The sequence below is a fragment of the Cyprinodon variegatus genome, unplaced genomic scaffold, assembly GCF_000732505.1.
Source record: "Cyprinodon variegatus isolate N-32 unplaced genomic scaffold, C_variegatus-1.0 Scaffold106, whole genome shotgun sequence".
Taxonomy (NCBI): Eukaryota; Metazoa; Chordata; class Actinopteri; order Cyprinodontiformes; family Cyprinodontidae; genus Cyprinodon; species Cyprinodon variegatus.
In genome coordinates this window covers 1,499,224-1,516,692 of record NW_015150559.1, presented here as the reverse complement: position 1 = coordinate 1,516,692, position 17,469 = coordinate 1,499,224, and the positions used below count along the sequence as shown (strand labels likewise).

At 37.1% G+C, this 17,469-nt stretch overlaps 1 protein-coding gene across 1 annotated transcript in view; it reads left to right on the top strand.

The window, feature by feature from the left end:
• Positions 1–11,792: 11,792 nt before the first annotated feature.
• Positions 11,793–17,469, top strand: part of ank3 (ankyrin 3, node of Ranvier (ankyrin G)) — a 105,375-nt gene continuing 99,698 nt past the window's right edge. Inside the window, exon 1 of the mRNA XM_015374608.1 lies at positions 11,793–12,295. Coding sequence (XP_015230094.1) covers positions 12,173–12,295 — 123 coding nt within the window. The 5' untranslated portion in view covers positions 11,793–12,172. The remainder of the gene's footprint in view (positions 12,296–17,469) is intronic.

Here is a 17,469-nt window from a genome sequence, read left to right as displayed (position 1 = left end):
AGGTAATGTTGGTATTCTTGTTTAGAAACTGCTCTAAATGTACCTTCCTTTGTTTAAGACTGGTCTCACAAAGCAGAATGAGACTATCAGCTAACAGTGCTTTCCAGGTGGTTGCTTTATGTATGTGGAAGACTTTTATATGGCCCTGGCATACTATGCAAGACTGGGCAAGGCTCCCCAGGCACTGTGCCTCTTGGTACAACTCTATGATCCCGTCCTGACCAGGAAACTTGACACTGGGGAGGATATTCCACTGGCCAGCAGCTCAGAGAGCAAGCACGACTGCACAAACATCCATTTCTCACAGTTAAAGTGACAGAATCTGTTAAAATATGCAGAGATTTATACGCACTCTAGCTCCTTGCCGGTTCGACACAGAAGTTTGTTCCTGCTTTTATTTACAAACTCCCTTCAGACTCGATCCAACCCTTTATACACACAAATCCATAAACAGTTATGCACACCCTCCCAGGCAGTTCTGTAGTAATGAACACCCCTATTGCTGAGAGGGCGGTGAGATTATGGGCACACTGAAAACATTAGACCAGCACTTTCAGGCATATGGCATGTAGACCCACTGATGAGCACACACATATGGTGCTGGTGGCTTCTGCTGCTTTGCATGGAAGGAAGTCACTGTGCTCGCCTTTGATCAGGCTCCAAATCATACAGCAGAGCACACAAAGTACAACCTGAACATATATTCAGATTGCTATGCAGGGTGCTGAAAATTTTCTATTTTCTAGCCTCCTGAAGTGTAAACAAAATAGATAAAACTTAAAATTCTGCTAAATAAAAGCCCCAATTGTACTGTACCAGTCCTTCGCATAGTTATAACAGTCTATATAATACTATTTAAGGTTTTCCTCTAAGTGCATGAAAGTGGTGTAAATATTAGACTATTGAACAGAAAGACTGAGTTTTGGCCTTGGTTAGCTTTGACTACTGTAAGTGGTCAAATACCGGTAAAACCTACTTTAAAGATATAAAGCACAATCTTTTATTTCCGGGTGGATCATCTAAATAAGTGGTCCTCCTAATTGTCAATCATTCTGGTGATATGTTTATGTTAGGCCATCCAACGTCCTCGTCCTGTTAGCTATATAGGCTTGTTAGGCGTATATCTGTGATGAGCTATGGTTTCACACATTGAAGTCATTGAAGCTCACCTTTGTCACGCGGTTCTTTGAAAATGGCAGAGGATCGTAAGAGAAAAAGTGTCTACGAAGTTTATGAGAAGAAAGAAAGACCTCAGAAGAGGCAGATACATCCCGGAATACTCAGTCACCATAGGCTGCCGCTACCTGACAGCGGTGACTAATATGCAACCAACAGAGCAAAAAGTAGTGATCATCTGTCCGAATGGTACGTAACTTAACTGAGTTTGCTACAAAGTCCACTATAGAGTCCCCCGCTCTATATAGTGATTAAGGGATTTAGGGGTTAAAGGGGATGGTTGGCACAGTAAGCCTGTGTGACCTATGAAAACAGCACCTTTAAAACAGAGCATGCACAAGGAGAAATGAGCTTGTGCATGCATTTTTATTTTTTTTTTAAGCAGAGAGGGCTGGTCTTCTAAAAAATTCCTGAAAATCCTCCACAATATCTTTAAGCTAAAAAAATGAGCAAAACTCTGATGGAGGTTTTTCTCCCTGTTTTTTTTTTGTGTCACCGCATGCATGCCCAGTATGAGAGATTGTTCCAAAGTTAAAAACAAATTGCAATTACCTGTTCAGGAAGAGCCATTACTTTAAAGTCAGTGACTCATTGCAAACACCCCGGTTTCCTAAGATAAAAGCCTTTTGCTAAGTGATAAAACATTATTTACTTGATGGCATTCCTAAAACTAGACGTTAATAGGATTTCATGCACATAACTTTGAACCTGTCTTTACGGTTGGATTGAATTGACAATATTTGTACACATGAATTAGTTGCTTTCTGCTTTCTTAAAATGCCTTAATAAGAAAGCAGTGAAGCAGTGTTCTGCAAAAATAACGAAACTGCATTCAATTTAATTGAATAAAAAATGCATTCACAATTGTTCTAAGCATATTTTTCCTAACTTTTAATTTTTTTCTTTTTTACCTGCAGATACAAATCTCAGCTGTCCAACTCATGTTTAAGACTAATTCTTTAAAGTATTTGAAATATCTTTTTTCCCCTCTGGCCATTAGTAGGCTACTCACTATTGTAGACAGACATGCAACAACCAATTTGCAGTCACTGTGAAACAGGATTTACTGTTTTTAAGCAAAGTGAAAACATTATGAAGTAGATGTTTAAACATTTTAGGTGTCTTTAATTAACTTATGTCATGATATAAACTTAAAGATATAGTGGAGGATTTTCTCGAATTTTTGAAAAGATCCGCTCTCTCCACTTAAAAAAAAAAATGCACGTGCATAACTCGCTGCAGAGAGGGAACTCCATATAGTGTGCGAGATATGGCGCTGTGCTGCACAGCAAAAGGGCTCCACAGGTCAATCTATCAGAGTGGCTGTGCAGAGGTAGCCCATTTTTCCTCATTGTTTTAGGTAAAAATGTTTTTTTTAATCGATATTAGGAACTGCAAGATCAATATTATATTGAGCAGCCGAATATCATGATATATCGCCAAATCGATTTTTTCCCCACACCCCTAATACACTTTTTTTTTGTCATCTTTCACACAATTGTGCATCAAGTTTGGGGAACGAACCAACTCCTGACCAAGTGATATGTCATACGTCATGCAGTATTCAATGGGTTGGGAAATGCAATTGGCTCCTCAAGACATAATCCCAATCAGAAATCGTGGGCCGAAAGAAAATCAAACATGTTTTATATTTTAGTCGTGGGTTGTGAGTGAATCGCATGTGGAAGCTGTGACATGACCTGACTGAGAACTCTTTCCTCAGAGATTTTTGCATTATGCAAAACGAAAACAGAAGTTTTTTCTTTTTCTATTATTAGCTACCTCTATTTATTGTGTTGGTTATGCAAGACCTCGATCTGTCTTTGATGTCGTATCCGAGCACCGATTCGTACAGTGTGAGGACATATATTGCAAGCTGCGAACTTTTGAACCTTGCGATTGATTTCCGCAATTTGAGTTGGGGCTGCGAGCAGTGATTGAAAATATTGCATAGTGTATCCCAGGCCTTATTCCTACGAAACTTATCCTACATAGCTCATTGTGAAATTGATTACATCAAATTACATCATTTAACTAGATGGGATTGCCTTTGAGGCAATAAGTCGATGCAATCAACTGGTTTTCCTTACATAGAAAACTGAAACAATTTGTCTTTAAGATCTGGTTGAATTGTCTCTGTAAAGTGCCTTGCCTTGACATGTGTTGTGAATTGGCGCTACATAAATAAACTGAATTCAGTTGAACAAAAAAAATGGTTAAAGAGCATTTTTGGCAAGAAAAAAAAGGTATAGTTCCTTTAAAATATCCCAAATCTCAACTTATTTTTTAACATTTATGGCATCCTTTAAAAGTTGCTGATTTGGATCTCGCTCATGTAAACCTACTTCAGTACAGTAGGCTGATATAAAGAAGCCTTTGAACAGGAACCCGCGGGTCGAGATTAGCAAAGGCTGAGTCTTACTGTTTCCAGCAGACCATGAAATTGTTTATTCCTCTACTGCCATTTTCTGTGTGAAATAGAAGGAACTTCTCTGTCCGCTGCTGTACAATCATCCCAGCTAGACACCTCTTGTTTCAGCTGACAAATTAACAGCAAGTTCATTACAGCAAACTGTTCATCATAGGGGAATTTTATTTGATATTACTGTTTTTTGGATTTTTTCAGGAAAAAGAATGCTTTTATGTTGTTGACTCACCTTTTTTTTTGTTAATTTGGGAGGATAAAAAAGGAGAATATATCTTGTATAAAATGAGTACCTATAAATAATTGTTGTTTTCATGGATTCACAGAAACGTTCTCTTCTACTGATTTCTAAGAGGAGGTACACTGGAAAAACTATCTAGATATAAGTAAAAGAAATCTTAAATTAAGTGTTTTACCCTTAATTTGAGCAAGTAAATGAGATAGTTTTCCAATGGAATGAGTATTTTTTACTCTTTAAATAAGATAATTAGATAATATGTACTTGGAATAAGACAGCACAATTGTGTTTTCTTATTTTAAGTTTAAGTTGTCTTGTTCCATTGGCAAAATGTCTCTTTTACCTTCTCAATCCAAGAATAAATGCATTTATTTTAAGAAAAAATGACTTATCTAGATTCAATTTTTTTCCAGTGTAAAAGTGAATATTTTACTTGCTCTCTGCCTGAACCCCTAATGTTTTTAGAGCTAAAAAGGCATCAATGTTTTTTTTTTTTGTGAATCAGTTCCTAATAAATTACTTTTTATATATTAATTCTTTTTTTTAGCTATGTCCACAATATATAATAATATAATATGATTTTGTTTGAGTTTAGTTTAGTGCCAAACCAACATCCAATTATCCAGTAAGTGCTGTTCAATGGGATACTGCATAGAAAAAACCCTTCTTAAAATCCAATCAGTCATTTCATCCTGTGGGATTACACCTCAAACCATGGCGTCGACATGGCATTCCTCAGAATGTGTGTGTCTGTCCAGCCCTACATCTCCTTCTGCCCCTCTGTGGGGAAACTATGCAAGGACGTTTTGATCTTGTTGCGCTGCTTGGTTGTGACACATATTTAGGTAGGTTATCAGTGGCTAACTGGGTTAAAGCGCACGTCTAATGGCATAGTTTTCTTTTCCGGAGGGGAAATGTTACAATAATTGAGATGGTGGAGAAGAGGAACATGAGGGATATTGAGAGTAAAAAGAGATTAAAGATTTGATTGATTTTATATGTGATATACTGTAATAAATCAGGGGTAAAAAAAAACAACATTAAATATATTTATAAATATCATCCCTTGCTGAGACGCCTTTGATTCTCAAAGAAACTCTGCACACATCTTCTTACTGTGGGTGTTTTATTGTGATGTATGCTTTCTTACTGCTTTGATTTGTTATCTTGTCTTTAAAATGAGTAGTGTTTACTCAAACACATTTAAGGTGTTAACTTGTTTTTACATTTTTTCTCTATTTTAATTGCAAATACCTCCCAGCCTTCAAAACAAGTACAGATAAATGAAAGCGATTACTCTTTTGTCATATCTAATATCAGCTCACATGTCAAGTAACCTTTCACCTTTCATTTGCATTGCTTTTACGTTTCATCAACATATCATAATCAATAGGAACAGAACAGTCCATTTTTTTTCCTCCCCTGACAGCATATTCTTTGACGTCACTACTTGTTTATCTTCACTTGAAGATCATAGGTAAGAAGTGATCACTCAGGATAGATTTTAAAGCATTTTATGTTTGTTTAGTTACTCAGATATTGGTTGTTTCTTCCCTCTGGCAGCTCAGTTCATTCTAAGACAAACATGACAGACCGGATCCAAGATAAACTGTAAAATATTGCGTTGATATTTTTTAGTAGTGTGCAGAAAAAGTATAGATTCTATTCTGTTCTATTCTAGTCTATTCTGTTCTACTCTATTCTATTCTATTGATGCACAATTCAACTGACCTCTTTTTATGTTATAGTTAAGCTGTAAACACTAGAGGGCAGCACAGTATTAGAAACATAGGATTCAATTTCTACTTGAGCTCAATAATAACTACTCTAGATCTTAATTTATAAGACTTGACCCTCATTTCTACTTAGCTCTGATTTCCCAGTTTTATATTCTCACTAATTATGAGTTTGTATTTATTTATTTTTTTTTGTCCTTATGAAGCTCAATGAAAACACATCTTTATTATTATTATCTGTTAAAGGAAAGCTATTCTGCACCTTTACTGAAATAGTGTTGCTCAAAAGTCCATTATTTCCCAAAGTATGCTGTCAGTATTTATATTAGTCATTTGTTAATCTCAAAGTGACCCAAACAGCTTAAACCCAGCGTTCTGGTTGGTGTGTTGGGTTACGCTGTTGCATGTGCCGAGGTCAAAAGGGCCACTAAGACTGATGCTGCTGTTTGGTTTTGTTGCACCCATGGGAGTTGGAGCAGTGAGAGACAGACACAGGACAAGTACGATCTCCAGAGATAATGGACTGAGTCAAACAAAGTGGTATCAGGGGCATCTGGACACACATGAAGGGTTGACTGTTGGATGACCTTCGGGTTAAGTTGTGTGAATTGTAATTTTAGAGCTTTGAATGTCATTCAAGGCTATTCATTAATTTATCCCAAGTCACGCATCGATTAATTGAATACCTTGTTTGTAAAATTAGCTTTCTGTGTGATGAAAGTTGGATTATTATCTTAAAACTAAGGGATTATTTATTATGACACAAGAACACAGACTGTGCTTTGCCTTTGGTATAACAAAAGGTAGAAAATAAATGGTTCCTGATCAAAAATATTTTAGTTATAGCTACTGAACTGTAATTTGATATCAGGTTGGTACACAGTCCATTTCAGCAGTTATGAAAGCTGATTTTATTAACACCAAGAGTCAATCTTCAGTGCCATAAAATAATGTCCTACGCTTCAGTGGTGTGACCCTAACTCCATTAACAACCATGTCTGGATGCTGCAGTTTCTTCCATCCACGTTTTATGACATACTTTGTCATTTGCTCCCAAAGATACAACATCAAAAAACCACTACAAAACTCTGGTTTTGCTCTTCAACCAATACTTTCAAGAGGAGCGATTAGTTATGTTAACATTAGCCTTTTAACATCATGTATTGATGACTTGATAATTTAAATGTACAGCAAAACATAGTGAGTTATTTTTTAAAGCTGTAAAAGTTCAGAACTAGTATCTAATCAACTCTCTCTACTCCACTGAACACTGACTGAACAAATGAGAGCAGCAGGTAGAGCTTCCATTGATCATATATCTAAAGGGGAAGACTGTTTTGATAAAAAAAAAAAAACAACAACAACTCAGATTTGATAAAGAAGCTTCTGTACAAATTCTCTCACAACATTTGCCCAAGAATCCATGTTTTTTCCAAGAGATGATGTAACATCCTGCACATAAACAGCAAGCATTTTCTCTGAAAATTAATTCATAAATAGAATTTATATCTGTATAGTAATCAAGCTCATATCAAGTATTTTATTTACGGAATGATAGTAAATAAACATGGATGTGGGCATCCACAAATATGTGCTGTGAATATTTTAGTATTTTTTTTTTCTCAGTTATTACTTTTTTTTTAGATTTCTAATATTTCTCACTGCTATATCAATAATGAAGCATGATGCTTGTCTATCTCTAGCAAATACGTGTATAAAACCAGTACAGAACTAATTATGTAGAAATAAATGGATCTATAGTTATGATATAATGTTTTATTTTAACTGTAGTTGTGCTTGTTTTTCTCTGTATGGCCTTGTGCCCAAAAGAAGTGGAAAACATCCAATTCTTATCCATTTCTTGAATCCACTGTCCACCAGCCAACTTAACTCCATTGTAGTTGTGTGTTTTTTTCTTTCTCTCTCTCTCTCTTTTTGTTGGCAATATAGTGGTGTCTGGAAAATAGGACACCTCTGTGGTGGCTTTGACTTCAACTGTTGGACCAGAGTTGGGAGCTGAAGGTGTTGATTAGGTTTTTCCTTCAGAATAATGCATTAAATTGCTTTTTATTGGAAATATTCTTAGGATTGTTCTAATGTTGAAATATGCCAGGGTTATATCCTCTCAAATTATTTTCTATGATTTTTATATTTGTTTTTTATTTTCATATGATTAATTTACACACCCCCTCCACCCACCCACCCATCCCCATCCCTCTTCTTACCTCTCCATGCTCCTTATCCATCCATCCCGTCCTCCCGAGAGCCATCTCATTGGCCCTCGCCTAGCAACCGTATGATAATTTGGTATAATGTGACACCCCCTGATGCATGATAGGGGCTGTAAGTCAACATACGTCCCCCACCTCTTTTTCAGCTGGTGGCTTGTGCTCGTGTTTGAAAGGGAAGACGGATGAAGCAGGGAGGCTGAATACATTTGAGGGAGAGAAAAGGGGATTTCACGCTCATGTCGTTACATGACTGGTGTCCGGCGGCTAAACCTGTCATCTCCCTCCCTGGAGGGCTTTTTTCCTCCCTTTTTATCCCTCAGCATCTGATTGTCTCTTTTATTATTCCCAGCTTCTCTCCACATGGCTCCGTTTTAGCCCATATGTATATCTGGAGCTGTGAACAAATAAAAAAATATATATCTGAAGCAGCACAGTGTGGGCAGGCGGGAAACCAGGCAGCCTCTCCGCATCTAGAGGACCCAAACACCCGTATGTACTTCTGACATGCAGGCAGGCAGGGAGGGGAAGGAACACAAAGATGGCTGCTCCATTTGTGTCTGACGTGAGCACGGCGGCTGTGAAGGACATCCTGATGGAGACACATTTCATTCTTGGTGTTTCTTCTTTACGTTTTAAGCAATAAAAAACTATAAGCTTTTTAATGCTTCTCTGAGGGGTAGATCCTTTTTCTTTTTGGTTCCTCATTTTAATGTGTCTTTGATTTTCAACAAAATAAGTGATGTAGCAAAACAAAAGCTCCCTTGATCGTGTTTGACCTTTCCATCGATCCCAGTGAGGTGACCACTCTAAGTCCGTACAAGGAGCACAGACCTGAGGAGAGAAATCATGGAAATAAGCATGAGCCTGCTAGTTTTTAAATGATTCATTTATTCATCTCTTAGAATTATTTATAACATCATGATGAGTTTGTTCATCTACTGGATCGCTTTTTGTCTGTCTATGATTCATTGAGCTTATAGGACATTAATAATGAGCCTGTGAGTCAGGATTTAAAAACACTGTCATGGCTGAGGATGTCTGTTTATATTCTGTTGGATTTCTTCTGTCAGAGGAGAAGATCTTTGCTCTGTTTTTAGTATTTATTTTCTCATTGTGAATCCACTCTTCCTGTGTGCCTTTGTGTCTTGATTCAATTTTTGATTCTGCTTCTAGCATAGCACCGATTTACAACATTTGTCATCTCAAGTCACTTTTGGGTGACGATTCAGTTAAATCAGATTTTTTAAAAGTTTTTTATCTGAACTCATCTGATTGTATCAAATTATAAAATTTGTAGAGTACGCTCCGCCTTGATGAGCATGTACAGTGCATTTTTACAGAATAATCATGATTCAGGATTTCATCTCTTCATTGCGGCACATGTCAGTAGGTGGGATGAATCAAATAAGCATACACTATATGTTCTTTGCCATTGATGCAGCAGGAATAACTGGAAAACATTTTAAGCAAAGTTTTGAGTGAGTGATATCAGCATCTGTAGTAATATGCAGACACATTTCTTTAAGGGGTAATGCAGTTTCCAGGGGTTTTTTCTTATCTCCTTGCATTTTCGCTTCCTCTACCAGGAACTGAAGTTGTACTTTGCCTTTTTTACAAGAACGTTTACTTCTGTTTTGAGCATTTGAAGCATTCCATTTTTTTTGTACTTTATTTAACAATATTTTCAGCATAATCGGTATCAAATAGTCAAGGGGTCAATCTTTCTGTTAATTTCAACTTTGATTGATTGATGATTTTAAGCATCATTTTCTGTTTTCAGTTGTCTGTGGAGGTGTTTTAGCATACAAGAAGCCCTGTGAATCCATTAGAGACTTTTAAGTGGCAAGTTGCTACATTTGTAGGGTTCAAGAGCAATTTGTGTGGATATTACCAACCTCATCTCATTTTAAAGGAATTCTAATCCAACTCTTTGAAACTATTATAATTTCACTACTAGAACACATGACTTTTATTTTCACCTCTGTTTATTTGAATTTAAACAGCCGCTTCTCATTTAATCTGATTTGATAAAATGGGATATCTGATGTCATGTCTGTTTTCTTGCTGTGAGCAGATGTATGTTCTATGAATCTGTTAAAGTTATAAAGTATAGAAAATTCAGCAGAATGATTCTTTCAGCTGTTGAATATCTCAGCCTTCCTATTCTGTAATGGGAGCATCTGAGCAAAGCCTCTGCTTGCTATTGTGGGAGGGGTTATATCTAGTTATTTAGTGATCCTATCAATAAAAGCGACAATCATCCCAGATCAAGTTCCTGAATGATACCGGTAAGTTCAAAGGAATGTATCAGTATCATTGATCTCAAAATCATTCTTCCTGCTTGTCCAAACCTCCCTATTTTGCCTGTAATGTATAAGTTATTATTTTAAATATAAAAATATAAAGCATTGCATTCCTCAATCTGTTTCCATAATCATCTATAGTGGTGCAGCAGGAGGTCCAAGCCTCCGTGTTCTGAGTACTCCATTGTTGGGCACCGATGCACAACCAAAATTGTAAGGATTGAGCAAATATCTAAAACATGTAGATGGATGAAACAATACCTATAATAAGTATGATAATTTGTGATGCATGACTGAAGAGTCAGAAGATAAAAACAAGACAAAAGATCACTATCTATCAGAAGTGGTCCAAGAAGGTAGGAGTGATGAACTACTGTAACAACAGGGTCATGGTACATTGACTCACATTAGGAGCAAATGGTTCTTTCAATTCTAGTGTGTTTGAAAATGATGTCTAACAGAACATTCAGCTTTTATGGTCATGTTATTCTTCTGATGGAAAAGAAGACATAATGCATTGCAGGTTATATGTTGCTCAATAGCTGTTAACCCGTCACTGCTCATGCTGGTCATAATCTTATGCTTTCTATAGATTTAAATACAGTATGAACCTAAAACATGATTGTAGACTGGATTCTTTGTTTTCTTTAATCATCTGATCATTGACTTAGATAGATTTTTTTGTAAGTTATTACCTTCTTACCTATTCTTTTTTTTTTTTGCAATGAACATAACCGCCTATGACAACCTTTATCTTTTTTTTAGTTGATTCAAAATTATGCAATCTTAGATGTGGACGGAATTTTTTCTTATCCTGTAAATTTACCTTCACTGTATACTCTACACTTTATTCTTAATTTGTGCTCTATATCTTATTGTTTGTTAAAATCTGAATGCTTCAATGTTTGGTTTTAGGTACACCTGAATTTAATGAAGATGAAGGGTCATTTTTACTCTATTCTTTCAAATTCTCTAAAATTCTACTAAGAACAACCTTCAGCTTGTGTCTTATAGATTTAGATGTTAGACCACGGAAAACTGCAGTTCTGTGTCAACCAGAAAAAACCAGATCTGCACCTTTCTAGTAATATTTTCTGTTTTGAATATTAAAATCATCCCAGATTATTTTATTGGACGGCAATCAAAATGATCAAACCTGCTTCTGTATGTATGCGGACATGCAGTTGCCTGCTGCTTGTGTGGAGTGGGGGTGTACATTAGTGGTCGTGCATTCAGCCTCCTCCACCCATGTCCTCTGCCTGTTCTCCCCCATCTCCATCCTGATACTCGGTCACCTGCACCTCTAGCTTGTAAAATGTGGGGATAGTAGCACTCACACTACTGTTGCTCCCCCACCTCCTTCCCACTTCTTGCCTTTGGTTCATTCATGCTCTCACTACCATTCACTCACTCAGTTTATTGTTTTTCTTTTAATTGTGCATCTCTATCATGTGTTTATTCATGTGAAGCTCTGAGCAGAAAAAAATAATCGCAGCTTGGCTGCTGAAAAACAGAAATTAAAACACAAAAAGATGTCAATTTCACAAATGGAGTAAAAGAGAGCGTTGTTACCGTGGAAACCACTCCCCTTGCACCGCCCCCTCCTCCCTCCATCTTTCTCCTCCCATCCACCTCTGTGTTGGTGATGCTCGTGTGTCTTTTCTCTCCACCCGGTTTGTCCTCACCTCTCCTGGACATGCTCCTCTCACACTGCCAGAGGAGGACGCACGAGGAGGAGGAGAAGGAGAAAGAGGAGATGAGGAGAAGCAGCTGCCTCTTCTCTCCTATTGCTCCATCACTTTAAAATGAGAAGAGCAACAACCAAAAGAAAACAGGACACAGGAATTACTTTGGTACCAGAACCCCTACTCTTCCCCATTCTCCTTTTCAAGGAGGGCATTTTTCTTCCCTTTCCCCCCCTTTCCTTTTCTACCCCGATTTTTTCCTCTGAGGTCCCGGTTTTGTTTTTGTCATCAGCAAGCCCCTGAACTTCTCTGGGATTTCAGGTGAGGCGCGCGTGTGCAGTGTGTGGTGCCTTTCCCCATCATTTTTCTATACCTATCATGGCTCACGCGGCCTCCCAGCTGAAGAAGAATCGGGGGGAAGTGGATGTGAATGCATTAGAGGACGAGAAGGAGAAGCGGAGGAAGAGCAGGAGAGCATCGTCCCGGGAACAAAAGAGAAAGGTAACAGGCGAGGGCTGGCAGCCTGGTCCGGCTGGTGGCTTCATCTGCTCTGCTCTCTCAGTATCACTGGAGCGTAGCGCTGTGCACGCATGTGTGTGCTCATAAGACTTCATCAGAGAGATTCGGAGGAACCATGTGGGTTTATTCATTGATGAGCCCTCATTGGTGCATTATCTGCTTCTGGCTTCCTAACCATGTTTGCTACATGTGTCATAATAACTCTTTTGTTGGTCGTCAGCATCAAATGTTTCATCTTGACTCAATGTCAAACATTGTAGAGATGCAATGATCTGGCTTTTTCTGCAACATAGCAGTTTCAGGTTTCTTCAGAGTCTGACCAGTGGGTTCACTTTTTGACACTACAATATTTTTTTCTTAGAACTACATCACATAAAAGAAAATAATGTCCCTAGGCTTCTAGGAAAATCTGAGGCATTTGGTTGCCAATTGGAAATGGAGGAATTAAAAGATCATCCCAGATTATGAATTAAAATCTTGATCTATTATGTTTTCTATAGACGCCTGCATTAAACTACATGTTTGTTGATGCATTTAAGAGCTAAAGATTGACAGATTTCTGAGTTTCAACAAATGTGATCAGACTCAACAGAATTTTATTTAATCAGTGGTTTAACCCATATTCTTGTAAGGGTTCTAACACACAAAAGAGGAAGAAAACATGCATTGCAGGATCTTTTACAATGATGTAGTAGTTTTGATTGCTAAAGCAAATGAAGAAATCCCAGTTTTGTTATCCCCGACCCAAAAGTCCCTGATCTTTCATGGATTTTCACTTCATTGGCATGTTGTTAGTTAATTCATAGAAAAAAATGTGAGATTCCTATCTTTATTTTTTTATTTTTTATTTATTTTTTTGCCATAAACAAGATCAGCCTTTTTGGTATTTGATGTGGTCAAATGTTTGGTGCATGTCTAATAATGTTACCCCCTATCCTAACATGATGCCCTCAGAAACCTGCCACCAGATGATCCGAGTTCTCAGGCTTTGTTTGCCACCCTCCAACCCTCTCAGCTCTGCTGCTACTGCATTTCTGTGTGTTTTTTGCTGAAAAACACCAAAAACATGTGATCTCTCCTTGTGCTTCTCTATAAGACTGTGATGGTAAGCTTGCAGACAGCACAAACACAAGATGTATGCAGCTAGTCTTTTGTGATTTTTGTTTAAGTGAGTTTTACCTTGGCGTCTTGCATGTTTGTGTGTGCGTGCTTGAATGCATAGACAGCCATGTATAATGCATACTCAACTGATTTATTGATGACAAAGCTTTTTCGTATGATGAAAACTGAAATGCACGTGTATCTCCATGACTTCCTACCTATCTAACATATCCAAGCTTGAGTTTGGGCAAAACACAGATAATCTTACAAAACAAAAAAAATAATTAAACGGAATAAGAAGTTTTAAACAAATAAACACAAATATAAGTATCAGCTTTTCTGCGACTGTTTCTGAGAGCATTTCTCTTATTGATGTTGGTAAATTTGACCGTGAGGGATCAATCCAATAACAGTGTACTTTGTGCCAATGGGTGCCTGGTTTTGAATTATGCTGCTGGCATTGTTATTTGACCTTCGCCTATACAAGAACTGAGCCGTAACTGACAAATCTTTTAGAAAGAGAAAAAAGATTAATAAGGTGAAGGAAAGTTCTGGACCTCTCTCTGTGGCACCGACCATGTGAGAGACCTCACTCACTTTTCACATGTCTGAGATGAAGATCTGTGTTTGAGGAGGTAGTCTGAACATAGGGTCATGTTTCTAGAGTCAGTGATGAAGAGGACAGGTGAAGAGATGTTTCTTTTGAATAAATATGGGTCATCTATGATGGTCAATGCCCTTTTCTACAGTTCAGTGACTATTTTTCATATTTCTTTTGTCTTTTTCACTTATTGTAATGGTGTTTCCAAACCTTTAGTTGAGCTCCAATGTTTGTTTATTATTCAGTTTACTTATTCGGGTCCTATTTGTGAGTTTTATGCCAATAGTTATTAATATGACACATATACTAAATGATACAGAGACAACAACCCTCAACTTAATAAGTACCCTTTTTTCTGTACTGTACTATGGACAATGCAAGAAGTTAGTTCAGTTTTTGGTTCATTTGAATTTTTTATTTTTTTTAAGCCCATTGCCCCTGCTGGTGGCCTTCCAGCTCTCCTTTTGCCTCTGAACACTGTCTGACTAAGCACCGTCAGTGTCATAGATGCAGAGCAGGAAAGAATCATGCAAACGACTTTTTATTACATTGCAATACAGCCAATAATGATACCTGATGCATACTTAATGATTTTTTATATGAAGGAAAAATTACATTCTGGGCAAATTCCTATTATTATACAACTTGACATTGCTGCAGAGTGATATTGCTGCGCTGCTGCAAACTTGTACAACAATCTGCTTTGAGTCATTGCTTTCACAGCTCCTACAGCTCTATATTTAGAATTCAAAACAGGTAGAAAACTTTGTATGGAGAACACTTGTAAAAGCAGAGCTGCATTAGTCACTAGGCAGGCTGATTTCTTCATACACTATGTCAGGAACAGACACTGTATTTTTCTGGCCGGATCACAGTTCATTTCAGGGACACATTTGTTTGCACCTGTGGTTACGATGGGTGAGAAACAGTTTGTAATGAGTATATTACAGCCGCATAATGTTACAGTGAAACATTGTCTTTGATTCCTCTTTGCATATTTCTACAATGCTTAGTTTCCTGTTCCATCTCTTATTCACTCTTCTCTTTAAAATTATCTACAACATCTCGGTATGTGCAAAAGCTTGGGCCACATGGTCTTTATGGATTAGGTGGGACACTTGTCTGTTGAATTAGCCATATGTGTTTGTTCAAAAAATCCTACTGATGACCAATTTCACTTTAAAGATCTCAGTTTACAGAGAAACTTGGCAAAAGCAATGTGGAGTTTAAACTTTGCTACCATTGGATGTTTTTTTGTGCTTTGTTTTAATAACTCAGTGCAGTAATCCCCCCAAAAAAGTTGCATTTGAATTAATTCCAAAATTTATTTTAGAAATACAATGAAACTTGTACTACTTTATTGTTTCTTAAGATTGAGCATTTTCCCAACTGAACAAGTTTGCTCAAATAAAATGCTTGAATTTACTACATTTTCTTGATGTAAGATTTACTGTTAGGCTAAATTTATTGTTAGGCTTTTCGTACATTTTCAAACATATCCATATTTGTAAAATATGACCTGTAGAGTTTCGTAAATACTAACGTTGAACTTTATTCAATCTATAAGTTGTAATGTCAGACTCAATACATTTGCTGATTTTGTCTTGTTAAAATTGTCAGTTTAAAACACTCTAAACTATTCTACAATATTCTAAAAATGAATTTTACTTTCACTTCTCTCCCAAAATAAACCTTAGTCCACTCTGACTATCAGGTAACTCGTCTTTGCATCTTTACTTTCATTACGGTATGTTGTGTTTCTGTGTAAATCACAACAAAACATTCCCTTTTTTTGCAAATGCCTAAACAGTTAGTTAGTGCACGGTGAATTTGGGGGGAAAGACAGTCTGAATTAAAATTAAAAATTAAAAAAACAAAACAATTCAAATAGGAAAAGATAAGTAATGATTATAATTGTGATTCTACCATCTCACTATATATCTCAGTCTGATGAACTACTAGATACATTTTTTTTATTTTATTAATAACCTGGTAGAAAAGCTCCTCATGTGTGTTTGGTAAATAGCTGGAATCTCCTCCTTGTGTTATTTCTAAGGGTCGGCTGGTTACATGTTGGGGACATTTCAATGGGAAATCCCTATCTCTTTTCTCCACCAATTTTCCAAGATGGTTTAGTTTCAATGACATTCTTCTAAAGCCGGGATCTCCCAGTGGATTCCCACACAAGAAAAGAGAGAGAAAAGCGAAGCATAATTTTTCTCTTCATGTGTCCTAGTTTTACAAGGTTTCCCAGAACTGAAGCATACAGCACTTTGACACAGTACTGGTTATTTCTCAATCAAGAGAGATGTTTCTGTGCACCTTTATGTATAAAACAGATATAATGCTTTAACCTTCAAAGACCTTTAGAACACAGTGTCAGCAGTTGTGTGTTGCTATTATTTATTATCCTCATATATCCTCAATTTCAAGTCTAAATGATCACTGAATCTAAAGTAAAGGGGATTAAATAAGTGCTGGAAGGGGAGTAGCAGTGTTCAAATAAGATTTTAGCTCAGTCCTGCACTTTGAGGTTGCCTGTGGGGGAAGTGGCAATACTGGAATCTTTTCTTTCCTCAGAGGAAAATCTAAAAGAGAGAAAAACGTTCCAATTGCTACAGGGGGAGAGACCCATAAAGTAATTCCATATTTTATGTCCTTTCTTTTTCTTTTTCTTTCTTTATCTGTCCCCTTTCAGTTATATTTCTTTCATTAGTAGATGTGTTTTGCAACCCTCATTCCTATCACCACCTCCTTTAGCCCTCGTCCGTTACCATAAGCCCATCATATATGGAGGTTAATGAATTCAGTGCCCATGCGTGCCTCAGTTAATTGCATTGACATCAGGAACTCCTCTCTCAATTACTAAATGTTTTCACTACCAAGATGGCCACTGCCTAGAGAACCCATTAAGGAAGAAAAGTGCTGAGCTTGTGTTGGTGACAAAGAAGGGTATATAAACAGTAAACGTTGAGAGCATGATTGCAACAAACATTTTATCATTTGAGGTGAAACTGTTTAACAAGTTCAAAGTGGTTAAGTTTTACAAAAAGTCACATTGAGCTGAAAATGTATGCTCAAATTGTTGTCAGCTAATTTCCATCACTATGTCATTTCTTAATTGCCCTTGTAGCCAGTAGCAGTTGTAATGGTTGACTGGGCTGTATTACAGAGTTCTGAAAGAAATATATCTTATACTTGAAAATAAAAATCTAAGTTCCAGTCTCTATGGGTGGTATGGTTCCCCCCTTTTAGGACTTTGAGTTGTTAGTTTTCAGTTTTCACTATAAGTAATTGTGTTTTGTTGATCTTTGGCTTATTTTCCATTTTGTGATATATTTAAGCCAATCTTTCGTTGCATCTCTGTTGCCCCCTTGTGCCTGTCTCCTTTCCCCTACATTCCTTCTAGTCTCTTCCATCCACACCTGCTTCATATTATCTGATTACCCCAGTC